Source organism: Colletotrichum gloeosporioides (assembly GCF_011800055.1).
Source record: "Colletotrichum gloeosporioides strain Lc1 chromosome Unknown consensus_13, whole genome shotgun sequence".
Taxonomy (NCBI): Eukaryota; Fungi; Ascomycota; class Sordariomycetes; order Glomerellales; family Glomerellaceae; genus Colletotrichum; species Colletotrichum gloeosporioides.
This window is the reverse complement of record NW_025544658.1, coordinates 847,351-860,890: the sequence shown is the minus strand read 5'-3', so window position 1 is coordinate 860,890 and position 13,540 is coordinate 847,351. Positions and strand designations below refer to the sequence as shown.

At 57.7% G+C, this 13,540-nt stretch overlaps 3 protein-coding genes across 3 annotated transcripts; 2 read left to right on the top strand and 1 right to left on the bottom strand.

Annotated features, from left to right (window-relative positions):
- Positions 1-1,229: 1,229 nt before the first annotated feature.
- Positions 1,230-2,415, bottom strand: GCG54_00002663 (Hydroxynaphthalene reductase arp2; the record flags this gene model as incomplete). The annotated part of the gene is made up of 2 exons (XM_045402750.1): positions 1,230-1,898; positions 1,978-2,415. 2 exons carry the CDS (start codon positions 2,413-2,415, stop codon positions 1,230-1,232), a joined length of 1,107 nt encoding a protein of 368 aa, XP_045269368.1.
- A 3,094-nt stretch (positions 2,416-5,509) lies between these two features.
- Positions 5,510-9,759, top strand: GCG54_00002662 (Protein ZDS1; the record flags this gene model as incomplete). Its single annotated transcript, XM_045402749.1, has 3 exons — positions 5,510-5,720; positions 6,906-9,484; positions 9,535-9,759. The coding sequence occupies 3 exons, from the start codon at positions 5,510-5,512 to the stop codon at positions 9,757-9,759; spliced, it is 3,015 nt and encodes a 1,004-aa protein (XP_045269367.1).
- Positions 9,760-11,198: 1,439 nt separating this feature from the next.
- Positions 11,199-13,361, top strand: GCG54_00002661 (uncharacterized protein; the record flags this gene model as incomplete). The annotated part of the gene is made up of 3 exons (XM_045402748.1): positions 11,199-11,358; positions 11,430-11,541; positions 11,600-13,361. 3 exons carry the CDS (start codon positions 11,199-11,201, stop codon positions 13,359-13,361), a joined length of 2,034 nt encoding a protein of 677 aa, XP_045269366.1.
- Between the last annotated feature and the right edge of the window lie 179 nt (positions 13,362-13,540).

The window sequence follows — 13,540 nt, the reverse complement described above, 5'->3', positions numbered from 1 at the left end:
AAGCAAGGCCTTTCGCCACTACGGCCAGGCCAAGTCGAACGCCCTAGAGGGCAGAGGAGCTGGGCTCCTGATTTTTGTTGCGGATCTGGACGCTGGAGGGGGTTATATAGCACTGTTTCTCTCGTGTCGAGGTTAGGGTGGACGGGGGATATGCCTCGATATCGGGCTAGGCGTGAAGGGGTTCACGGTGGTGGCTCAATGTTGAGGCATGGAGGCGAGAGAGAGAGAGCACCTCAGAGAATATGGCCGCGTCAATGGTGAAAGATTAGACTTATTTTCTCACATTGTTTGCTAGTTCTTGGCCATGGGACAAGGGCAGTCAGTTGCTTGGAGCTAGAAAGAAGCATGGAGAACCTGCCCCAGGTCAAATTACGTCCTTTTGTGTTAGCATCTGTCTGTATCACCTCCTGTTCAGGTGGCGGCTTCAGGTAAGCTCTGAAAGGTTGGGCGGCACTCCTAGATAGGCACATCTTGGGGGTGTGTTTGTGCTCGGGACAGACAAGACGAGGACGCACGTCAGAATATTATCCATTTATCTGCCTGCATGCATGCAGTAGATCATCGTGGGTCTGGGGCATGACGCCGAGGGTCCGCCTGCCTGTCTTGGGTCTGGGAGTTGAATGCTGTCGAGAACTACGTGGGCCAGGTGTGACATGACTGTCTCAGTAGACTTCTCGTTCCGAATATCACAATATTTTCGTGATGATGTATATCCGGGGCTCAGTCAGATGCGGATTCTTGTGGCCCTCAGGAGTTCTCGCTGACTACCGAAACAGACTTCAGTCGTCTATTCCCAGACAGAAACCAAACACGGGAGGCCCCGCCTGGAACGAAACTCCAAACAGAACATCATGAAATGGTATTGATGCTAGCTTCCAGCCGTGTACGGAAGGGCGCAAACACAAGAAAAAACGAAAAAAAGGAGAACCGTAGATATCGTAAAGCCCGACACAGGGAATCCTACACATTCCAGCCGTATGTAACACTGCATGGCTTTGTTTCCCGACTGCATTCCCAACCTGGCCGGTGAATCCCATGACACAAACCGATGACCCGCCCGCCAGAAAAGAACCCGAAAATGTCTCAGACTCACATCTTACACTTTTTGTACCCGTAACAACAACCCCCGACCCAACCAACCCTTGCCGTTCAGAAGAGGAAATGGAATCCCATAAATAAGCTGTCGGTCCGCCGTAACGTCGTTTGCATGTGGTCACCTTTGCTCTTCGTCAGTTCATCAGTCGGCCCCCGTTGACGGGGATGACCGTGCCCGTAATCCATCTGGACTCATCGCTCGCCACGAAGGCGACAACGTCAGCAATGTCTTCGACGGCGCCCAGCCGCGCCTCCGCGGGCGTGAGCGTCGCCCGCTCCAGGTCCGCGCTGCGCTGGTCGTCGGGCAGCGAGTCGAACATCTCCGTCTTGACGGTTCCGGGGCTGATGCAGTTGACCGTGACGCCGTGCGCCTGGCCCATCTCGCGGGCGGCGACGCGCGTGAAGGCCTCGACGGCCGCCTTGCTGCCTGCGTAGGCCATGCTTCCCGGGGTGTCGGCGCGGGCCGCCACGGAGGAGATGTTGATGATGCGCCCGCCCGGAGCGATGTGGGCCTTTGCGGCTTGCATCATAAAGAAGACGGCGCGAGTGTTGGTGTTGAAGATGCGGTCGTAGTCCTCGGGGCTGGTGTCGTCGAGGGTCGCGGTGAGCGTCGCCGCGGCATTATTGACGAGAATGTCAATCTTGGTGACACCAAAGGCCATCATGGCGCGCTTGACGACCTTTTCCTGGTGCTTGGAGACGTCGGCCTGGATGGCCGTGGCGGAGGACCCGCAGGCCTCGATCTCGGATATGACCTCATGCGCCTTGGCTATTGAGGAAGTATTGACAAAGGTGAATGCGACCTTTACTCGCGCGAATGATATAACTAACTTTAGCCGCTGTTCACACTGCGAGCGAGAAGAGTGGAATCGGTAGACGCACTCTGGCACCTTCCCGGGCAAGCTTCAGCGCGATGGCAGCTCCGATGCCTCGCGCGCCGCCAGTGACGAGGGCGACTTTGCCGGACAGGGACATGTTGGGGGGCGGAAGCTGGGGCAGCGGTTTCGTCCACAGGTTCGTCGATGAGGCGCGCCTCGCGCTGTCGTGACTTTCCTTTTCGTCGTTATTGAGCTGCGACGATTGTATTGCCTGCTGGGGCGGCTGGTGTTGCGTTTGTTGGCTTAGCACCTTGCTCAGTTGGCTCTGTAATAGTGGCGGGTCAGCGTTGAGCAGCTCTGAGGGCATTCGAAGGCGGAATGCCGGCGTGGTGCAGTAGAATACCGGCATAGTCTGACTTTGAAGCCAGTGCGTAACGGCTCGGAAAGCCATTTGACTGGGATCCGTAGTCATGGCATTCTTTTCAGTGCGTGCGACGTCCATGCAGATATGGGTTGTGCTGCGCAATTCTGGGTGTTTGAGAGGTGTGATGACGAAGTATGTATGGTGCTTTGCGTTGCGGTGCGGTGCGGTGCTCTGCTGCTTGGAGCTGCCAGGAGCTGCCACACCACACCCAGATTGCTCCAGCCAACGTCAGCCTGGCCAAGGCCTCCCGTGCGCTCCAGAGATGGTGTGGCGGCGCGGGGAACTCTGAGGTGCTCTGAAGTGTCGATCGCGCTGGATGACCAATGCAAGGCCGAGGCCAGACCATCTTCTGTCCCCCCTTCAACTCTTAATCCGCCACATCCAGTGGCTGTCTGTATCGTTCAGCATATGCCGTCCAACGATACGCCGAATGGACCGATTGGCATGCAAGGAAGAACGCAGACCCTGGGCGTTGCATCTGTGAGGGTGAGCATTTGGGGTATCAAGCCACACACCACTTGGTCGAGCCGTCACTTGTCTTGCGTGTGTGTGATTCTTTGGTCTGGTGTTGTTATTTGGGAGCACCCGTCCTTTCGACGACAGTCAGATACTGACGCCAACCCAGCGCAGCCTGGCACATGGATTTGGGATTCTGCGAGAATTGGGGTGGTTGATCGCTGGATCGACGGCACTTGCGTGCGTTGGAACAAGCACACACGGCGAAGCATGATTGCAGACTTTTGAGTCATTGAGGGATTTCTGCGTGCAGGGTATGATGACGGAGGCGAACAAGATGACGACAGGAGATGTATCGAGGATATGAAATCCGCTCGTCGTTGAACGAGGCACAACACTCGGTCATGGTCGTGATGGCAGCAGCCAACGGCGGCCAACGGTCAACGGGCGGCGACCGGCGCCGGGTCTTTATCAGTGGCGGACAGCAGGCGGCAGATGGATGGGATGGCATGCCGCATGCAACGCTGCGATCGCAGCTGGGCTGCCTCTGGTTGGCTGTTCCACAAGTTGGTCTTTTCAGAGCCGGCTGGGGCGCTTCGCCGTTGGATGCGATGGCGAACAGGGGCGGGCACCTCATAGTCATACCGCAGTACATGCGGATAAAAGACGGGAGGTTGTGCACTTAGAGAGCACCTCAGTGGAAGAGGCCTCGGTGTTTAAAATGAGATTACCGATTCAGGTCGGCCTGGGCTGGCGCGGTGGATACAGGGCTGGTTAGGCCTTGAAATCAAAAGAGGCCCCCGGGCCCAAGGTCGCAAAGGGGCTCAAGGGGCGAAAGTGGGAGTCTGGGAGATGACCCCGAGGGTACGGAGACGACGGCCGGCAGCGCCGGTGGTGAATAGGGGCCCGAGGCGGTGACTGGTGACATGGCCGTCGGGCCACCACCAAGTCCACAGGCCAAGAGATGGCCAGTCTTCAGCGCGCTGGCGTGAAGCCTCCAGCCCCTCGTCTCCAGTTCCGCCCCAGCGTGCAACTCTTCGAGAAGGACATGGAACACCGGGGTCGACCGTCAGACCCAGCATGCCTGTGGGTAACATTCCTCGAGCCTCAAGCCCCGGAGAAGTCGAGGTATTCAAGGAACCCTTCGATTCGGAAGACTGCGTTGGCGGCGAGTGACTCCTCCCACTCCGAACTCGACCAGTCACGCCAGTCAACCCGCGGGCAGCACCCGATGAGGAGAAGAAGGCACGTCTTAGCTGAGGAGAAAGGTGCGTTCCCTGGCATAAAGCGACGAATTATTCTGGGGGGTTGCCTCGGGCCAGGTTGGTGGTCTGGGATGGACCCCGTATGTTTGGCACCAATGGGGGCCGCGTTAGTCTCGATTCTCGGTAGCAGCCCGCAGCGACACCCGATGCTGTTTCGATGTCATTTCGATGGGCGACCAAGAGCTAGGCCGAAAGGCGAGAAAGCGGTGCCATCAGAGATATCGGCTGAAGAGAGGCATCGATTCCATGCGTCGCCGCAGATGCTGTGTCGGAACTTGATACACGGGAGAAGCTTCCGCAAATAGAGGACCAGTGACGTTGGTCCCGGTTGCACATCATGAGCTTCCTTTCTTCTGGTCGGGTGTCCCTTGCGCGGGCCAGAAGTTGGTCGTGGTAGTGAGGGGCGCGAGAGATGCTTTGGAAAGAGAGCAGATTCGGATTCAGCTCATGTTAGAGAAGGACGCGTAAAAAAGAAAAAAAAAAGTGTAGACTTCGTATCTCGTTTTCTTGTTTCACGGCCGAGCGCCGGATTGTGCAAGCAGAGTTCCTCTGGTCTCTTCTTTTGACGGCGTTGATGGAACGACTTGTGCGGTGCATCATCCATGCCAACACCACCACCACCGCCCACTCAAATATCCGAACCCTGGGGTCGCCATCTGGCTTTCTGAGTAGAGTCAGCGCGAGGCAGTTGATTTGCCTCGTCATCCGGTGTCAGTGTGGTCTTGGCTTGGGAGCGTAATGTGCGGTACGAAGTTCTTTTAAATGAGGCAGCGGTTGTCAGTCATGTTCCGTTGATGACTGTCGCGCGTCGTGTCTTGCTTGTCGTGTCGTGTCGCTGGCGGCCCCCGGTTCCTTCGTCCGCTTTTGCATGTTCTCCATGGGCATGGCATCACGGCAGCCAGTCAGTTCGCAAGCCGCAGCCAGGGGCTCTGTCCCCATGATGTACGTAAGGGAACGGACGGTACGGATTTAGCTCAGGCCACAGACCCGAGGAGGGCAGTCCATCAATCAATGTGGTGTACCTGAGCCGGTACCTGACTGACTGCAATGTGCCAGCTGCATGAAGGAAAGGCAATTCGTCGTTCGTCTCCAGCGTGGGAGTGCTTGCTTGCTTCAAGCGTCTGCATCCCTTCCCGCCGTCCTTCCTTCCTCTTCCGTTCCTCGGTTCGCGCCATGGCCTCTATCGATTCATAAAAAAAGAAAAGAAAAAGAAAGCAGGCAGAAGAAGGACCAAGACTGCTCTGCTGGTCTTCTCTCCCTGTTCCATAGCGCGCTATCAATCTGTACTAAGGCATTCCTTAGTGCCGGCCCTGCTAGTCATTCCCCAAGACCAACTCAAAAACCAGGACGAGCACTTAGGCTACTTGTAAAAAGTACCGGATGGCAGAGGCAGCAGTGACGAGTGACGGACCAGTGGCAGGCAGACAGGGCACGTGACAGGGAGGCGCCCAATGGCGGCAGACCACTTTGACTGGCCGCCTGGCAAAGCAGCGAGCACCCAGTTTGATTGCGCTAATGCAGTCTGGGTGGCGCCCCTCACGCTGGGGTACATGCTCGACGCTGCCATTGGCTTGTACTCGGTACTTGCCGCCCGCTGCCTCCACCTGGTTGGTCCCAGCAGACCGCCTACCCGCGACAGCCCGCGACCGCCCATATTCAGGGGTCGGTTTGGCCCTCTGGCGCGAGTGCCTATTTGCAGAAGGTATCCAGCTACCTGGCGGCCCAAGTACCTGATCTCCACGACGTGACCTCGACCTTGGTAGCGCCGCTTTCCCGGCCTGTCCATCGTTCTCGCTCGCTCTGTGTCTTCTGTCCGTTCTCCGAGTAATACATTCACCTGCAGTAGGGGGTGGAATTGACTTGCACCAGCGCCTGCACTGCCCGAACGGAAATCCCAATCCCATTTTCCCAAGACATCTCCTACCGCCACCTGGACCCCAAAGTCAAGTCCCAAGGCCCCGAAAGCCCAAAAAAGACTGGACGGCGGAACAACAAGCAGCGGTCGGCAAGGGACTGGCCATCTACCTTACTACCACCTCGTCGTTCGTACTTACCTACCTACTTTGTATCCGTACCTAGACCTATGGAGGCCACCACCAAAAACTAGACAACCGCCAACCACCACTCATTACATCCTCCACCACCACCACTTACGGTTCCTGCTGCCACGGCCAGTGCTATTGCTACTACTACCTCCTACAACACAACCACAACAAGCACAGCAGCAGCACGCCAACCGTCTCCCCGCCGTGACGACGTGCCCCGTCCTGGCCTGTTCTGTCCTTGTCCTCGCCTATTCCGCGCTCCCAACAGTCTTTTACCGCTTGCTTTTTCTCTCGTTCGCAACGGTCGACTACTCCAGTCTTTCCATCCTTATCGCCAGTCACGTACACCCCGGGCACCTGCGCACCGCTCCAATAAACCCTCGCATGCGATCCCGACCACCGCGACCAACCTTGGAATAGATACATGTATCTGTATCCCAGCCCGCAACAACAACTCGCCCCCTCGACCCTCGTTTCCTCCCCGAGTCTCGCCGCGCCTATGCAACCACCTACCCCAGACAGATGAGAGCTTGCCGACAAACTCTTCCAGAACGAGATACTTGCCAGACAAGTGGTGTTTTCAAGGGAATCGCTGGCTTTTCGGCCTCCCTGCGGGTCATTCACTTTTCTAGATGATGGTGCGTCGCCCACTACCACGAACCCTCTCTCCGATACTCCCCAGCGCTTTGGAGGCTCCTTGATTCTGGTCCAGACTTTTTGTCACTGCCTCTCCATCTTCACCAACTGACGGCAGTCTCGGCCGCTCCGGCTCGTTGCTCTGCGCTCCTCTTCCACACCACAGTCGTCGCTAACCCGTTGCCCCCTATGCAGACCTCATCTAGACCCCGCGCCGATGTTGGTGGCAGCTTTGCGAGTCGACGCGGTCATGCCAGCCAGCTGTCAATTTCAGACCCCAGTCACCATGTGACTGAGGCTATTGGGACCCTCTACGGAGACGACAACTACGATCAACGCATGAGCATGCTGGGTCAATACTCTGACCAGTACGAGCCCGAGCCAGAGCCCATCGAGGAAGATCCGCGCAGGCAAATGATACGCTCGGCTTCTGACAAGACGGGTTTGAATATGGCACCAAACGGCACTCCGACCCTGAAAAAGTCCCAGACATTGCCTACGCGCTCCCCTAGCCAGCGAAGCACCTCGTTCGACCAAAATGGTCCCAAGTCGCCCCCCCTCTCTCTGCGGGACGTCAAGAACGAGTCCTCTCAGTTTCCCCTTGGCAACATCGAGAACCCGAACGATATCGCGCAGGAACTGAGCAACTTGCAAGCCCTGAGACGTATGTCTATGGATGTGGGCAATAATGCTGACCCCGACATGCTGCCGTTCTCGGGCCTCTCCCTCATGCCCATGCCCCCTATTGCCCCAACTGGAGACGACGACGAGAACGATCCTTCGAGACTGCTGTGGGTGCCCGCAGCTGTGCATCCCGAGCTTGCGCCGTCAGAGTTCAAGAACTTTTTGGAAAACAGAGTCAATACTATTAAACGCCGGTCAGGGGAGTCTTTTATTTCCAGCGATGGCAGCATTGACCGGAGTGACTCCGGCGGTGGGTTGAGACGAAAGAAGAGCATGCTATCCAGACGCATTGATGCTTCAGACACCAGAGAAGGGGCCAGCTACATTGACGGCGCCGAGAGGCTTTCGCGAAAGAGCTCCCTCAGAGATTACTCGACTCCCGAATTGGACCTTAGCGAACTTGTGAAGGACCCTTCCAAGGTAGTACAGAAGCTCTCCAAGGAGACCCAGTCGGAAGGTGGCGCCGAAGACATGCCGATCCTGCCAGTTGCCCCGGGCATGGGACTCCGCCGTTCAACGCGGACGACGTACCGAAAGAACGGAAGCGTCCGATCCGGAGACCGACTGCCCTTCTCAAAACGTGTCGCCAATCGCCACGGGCACATGGATTCTTCTGACTCGGCGGATAGTGTCCCGCCTCTGCCGAGTGATGTGCCCGATGTGCCCAAGCTGCCGACTCATATTCGCCAACAGTCGGAGCCTGTGTCGGAGAACTTCTCCCGTCCAAACCGCTCCGTACGACGGCAGCACAAGTTCTCCCAGGACTCACCCATAGCACAGGCCGGGTCTGATGGAACGTCATCTGAGATCGAGGAGCCCGTGTCTCCCACCAACACACGTTCCGAACAGCCTCAGCAGCACCCTACAAGGAAGTCCTCGGCCTCAGCAGACACGAGACAACCAGTCCCCTCCATTGTCGAGTCGCCCGTTACTGAAGAAAATGCCCAGCGCCAGCAATTTCCTCAGCGGTCGTCTTCGTCGCAACATGCCAATGCTCCGGCCTTATCCCAACAGTCTATGGAGGAGCCTCCGGCTCGTTCAAACCTGCGTCCCGGCTCAGCTCACTCGGTGCAAAGCTCTCACTCGGCCCAGAGCGCGCATTCAGCCCCAAGCCCGACAACGCCCACGATGCCGCAATCGCCGCAACAGCAACAGCCGCAGATGATGAAGCAAGCGAACGCGTCTAGCCAAAGCCTGAATGACATGTCCTCTCACCCGTCATCCCTACCTGGCAGCGGTGCTAACCGTACTGACACGTTGACCTTCATTCCCACCTTACCCACAGAGGAAAAGAAGCCAGAAGAGAAACGGACTGGAGGAAAGCTGCGCAAGGAGAGAGACGATGACTCTGCAAGTGTCTCCTCGTCAAAGTCGTCGGGCGGATGGTCCAAATGGCTCAAGGGCGGCAGCGATGACAAGGATAAGAAGAAGAAGGAGGAGGAGAAGAAGAAGAAGCACTCTGGAGAGAAGACACAGGACAATGCGCGACTGGATGTTTTGCAGAACTCGATCGATGGCGTCAAGGGCAGAGAGAGCATCATTGTGGATCGTGACAACGTGGACAACAAGCTCGCCGAGGAGCGCAAAAAGGAAAGCCGCAAGACAGAATCCAAGAAAGAGAAGGAAGGAGGCTTGTTCTCGGGCCTCTTCGGCGGTGGCAAGAAGAAGAGCGACAAGGACAGCAGCAGCAAGAAGAACCAGCATCTGCGCGTGTCGGAAGAGGTGCCTTACAGGCCCTTGAAGCCCGATGTGGACTATCACTGGACCAGATTCCCGCTGCTCGAGGAAAGAGCGATTTATCGGATGGCTCACATTAAACTCGCCAACCCGCGTCGGTCGTTGATGAGTCAGGTTTTGCTCAGCAACTTCATGTACAACTACCTTGCCATTGTACAAGCCATGCATCCCCAGATGCAAGTTCCGCAGTCGCCGCAGCAGAGGCGGTTGGAGGAGGAGCGCCGGCGCAAGGAGCAGGAGGAGCAATACTTGGCACAACAGCAGATGCAGCAGGCTCAGGAGGCTGAAGATCAGGAGGGCCAGTACGACTTTGACTACCATCGCGTGAGTTAATCCGAAAGCTTGCTTGTGGGATTCACACTGACACCCAACAGGGCGACAACCAATATGGTGACCATCCTCATGACGAGGTGGACTACGTCGACGACGCTCAGATCTACGAGTACGATCACGGCGTCGACATGCAACGCGGCGATGGCTACGACGGCCCTGATAGCTACGATCCCCAGCCTGGCAAGCAGTATTATCACGATCAGTACGGGCGGGATGGCGGTGACGACGGCAGACGCCGCGGCGATGGAAGAGACGACATGTGGTAATCATGGCGCCTGAGCAAGACAAGTGAAGCTGCGGAGGGAGGACACGCTCCCGCCAGATGCAGGCCGGGAGTGCAATTCTGGTCTATGGCTCTGTATAATCCAACTGTGTGTGCATATGGCGGAGTTTGCGGGGGTGCGAGTGCGTCATATATTCAAAAGAGGACTGCGTCGATTGCTTCGAGGAGCTTTTGCGCAGCCTCCATTTTTCCGTCATGTTATATCCCATCACATCTACTATTCTGTCCGGCTTATCGTGGTGGGTGGAGGAGTTTGTTGAAGCACATGTACACAGATAGCATAGCGGCGGATCTTTTGGAGGCTACCTAGGTTCCATTGAGAGGCGCAGGGAAGAAGAATCAGTTCAAGGTTGCACAGCATACGGTGGATTTCTCGCTCTTCGGTCGTCGTTGTCGTTGGGATATCGCTGCTCCTACCCGAGACGTTCATGGATGATGTTGCTGTGAGGCGTCTCGCCCGGATCCGTGAGATGTTTGTAACCACGCCTGTGAGGTGAAGGGGATGAAGAAATTCTGCCTATACCATCATTGTCTGTCATGGGACAGGCTGTAGACAGAGTCATTGAAGAGGGAGAGACTGCAGCCTTATCCTGTGTGAGAAGTGAGCTGAGGGCTAGTGAGGTAGCTCCTGACGTCGGGATGTGCATGTGTCTCTCCCTGAGAGGTCCAGCTTGGGGCGGGCTGGTGTAGGTTATTCGCGCGCAACCAGGAAGGCGGGCTCGCTGCCTGAGCCCCGCCGCTGTGCCTGGAAGTGGCCAGCGCTCTCCAGCGTAGGTGCGTCCCGCTGTCCGCTCCAGACGGGAAACAACCTGGAAGACGTCCAAGGTGGGCGGCGGGTGCTCTGCGGAAGGAGCAATTCTAGCCCCTGCCAGCTCTGTCCAGCCGCGCTAAACCGTTTGGGGCAAGGGCAGCCTCCTGTGGCAGGGCGCCAATTCGTCCGTTCGTTGCTTCCACCTACACCTGGCACTTTTCCCTACCTTGACCTCCAGAAAAATATCACCAGCCTTGTAAGGGGAGCTTGTTCTTTTCTCCGTCGCAAACATCACCGTCTGCTCCTTTCAACCTCATTTCCATCTCCGTTGATACCCAAAACCTCCCCTCCCTCGACCTCCCGACCCGAGCACCCGGTCCAGACGCTTACGAAACCCCCCGATCCCAACCGATCTGCCCCCTCCTCCAGCATCAGTCTCCAGTCCCGACTTCATCTCGCGATTACCTGGACAACCACCTAGCATGGCTGCTGTAAGTTCCCCTTCTCGTCCTACCCCATCGTCATCTGCCGGGGACGAAATAGCTCGTCAGACACCGCCCGCTGTCGTTGCGCTCCTCGTTTGCGTCATTGCTCTCACTGTCGCGCTGCCATGTCGTCGGAGCTGGGGGCGTCGATAGCTTCTCTCCGTCCCTCCGCAGACACGTGCTAACATGCCATCGCCCCTTCAGCCTCGTCCATACAACAACACCCCGGGCTACATGCCCAACGGAGCTTCTTCCATCAACCCCGGCGCCGCGCCGCTCCTTCCCAACCAGGGTCGCGTTCTCCAGACTGGCCCAATCCGTGTCCTGTGCATAGCTGACGTCCGAGGTTCGTTGTCATCCCACCAAACGGTGCTGAGCCGCCCCCTGTGGAGCTTCAATCTGACCTACTCTTCACAGGCAACCTCCGATCTCTGAACGACCTGGCGCAACAAGCACGAGCCGACCACATCATCCACACTGGCGACTTTGGCTTCTACGACGACACCTCCCTGGAGCGAATCGCTGAAAAGTAAGGACCCCTCCGCGAATCCACACCCGACCGCTGTCATTCTGACATTGGTACCAAGGACCCTTAAACATGTTGCTCAGTACTCGCCTTTGATCCACGAGGATATCAAGAAGCAGATTCAACAGGGCGGTCCCGGTCCAGTCAAGAGCCGATTCGCGCCTCACGAGCTCCCCCTCTCCCAGCTGTCTCAGCTCCTGAGCGGCGAGGTTAAGCTCGATGTTCCCGTATACACCGTATGGGGTGCTTGCGAAGATGTGCGCGTTCTCGAGAAGTTCCGGTCCGGCGAGTACAAGGTTCACAACCTGCACATCATCGATGAGGCCCGATCGATGCTCCTGGAAATTGGCGGAGTGAAGCTCCGTTTGTTGGGTCTTGGCGGTGCTGTCGTCATGCACAAGCTCTTCGACAATGGTGAAGGTAGGACCACCATTGCCGGAGGCCAGGGCACCATGTGGACCACTCTCCTGCAGATGGGTGAGCTCGTCGACACTGCCCACCGTGTCTACGACCCCACCGAGACCCGCGTCTTCGTCACCCACGCCTCTCCTGCCCGTGAGGGTATCCTGAACCAGCTCTCCGTCACCCTCAAGGCCGACTTCTCCATCTCCGCCGGTCTTCACTTCCGCTATGGCAGCTCCTACAACGAGTTCAGTGTCAACCCTACCCTCGACCACTACCGCGGCAAGCTTGCCGCCTCCAAGGCCTCCTTCAACGACGTCTGGGAGACTGTCAAGGGTGAGGTCGAGCCCGCCATCTCCCAGAACGAGGCGCAGCAGAATCTGCTCAAGAACGCCCTCCAGATTGTCGAGAAGATGCCTACCACGGCCGCTGGTGGGAACCCCTTCGGCGGACCCGTCGCTGGCCAGGCTCAGCTTGGTCAGGTCGACGAGAGCGCCTTCAAGAACATGTGGAACTTTAACCTCGCAGATGCCGCCTTCGGCTACCTGGTTCTTGAGATTCAAGACGGCCGTATCGGAACCGAGATGCGTGCGCAGGGCTTCAACTTCTCACATAGGGGTGCTAAGACGGCGGCGCCTGTCCCGGCTTCGGCTCCAGCTGGAGCTCCCGGAAACCTTCCCGCTCCCGCCCCGCCCTCGACCCAAAGCACAGCTCCTCCTCCTACCAGCAGACAACCCTCATCCCAAGCGCCTCCCAAGCCTGCTGTCGCCACACCTCTTCCCCCTGCTAAGCCTGCTACCCCTCAACCTGCGACCGCTGCTGCACCGCCCGCAGTGCCCCCCAAGGATGAGCGTCCCGCGCCTGCGGCTGCCAACGGATCAGCCCACGGCCCTGACCCCGTCTCTTCGCCTGCTCCCAAGACTCCCGCTCAAGATATCATCGGACTGTTCATTATGAATGTCAGCTCCGAAGAGCAGACGCGCGATCTCTTCGATGGTGAACACAAGGCGAAGATTCTCAAGATTGAGAAGTGGGGTAACTCGAACAAGGTGGTTCAGTTCAAGACTGTCGAAGACCGTGACGCCGCCCTCGCCAGCCTGCCCGAGGACCTCAAGACCCGCGCCCAGGAAGACCGCTCTCGTCCCCTTGTCAAGGTGTTCCAGCACCGCGAGACCAAGTTCCAGCCCCGTGGCGGTGCCGGCAACTGGGGAAGCAGCAGAGGCGGCAGCAACTCTGCCAACACTGGCAGTGGCTACCGTAGTGCCGGTGGAGCCAGTGACTCTGAGAGCAACCGCCGTGGCCGTGGAGGTGGTCGAGGCGGCCGTGGAGGCGATCGGGGACGTGGCGGCCGTGGTCGAGGTGGACTCAAGGGTGATGGTGGAGCTTCACCTGCCCCCGGCCCCGCCACACCGGCGGAGTAGGACTCTTCTCTCAGAGTCATTGATAAGGGTGCTGCGGAGGGCGGCACTTGCTCCTCGGAATCGGGGAAGCGCCGCCGTCTGTCCAAGGCTAATGACGTCCTTGCAGCCTTAATGGTCAAGTTTGGCCCCTCGAAGACAGGGGAATGAAGGACACGATTATTCTTTTTCGGTCATGAAGG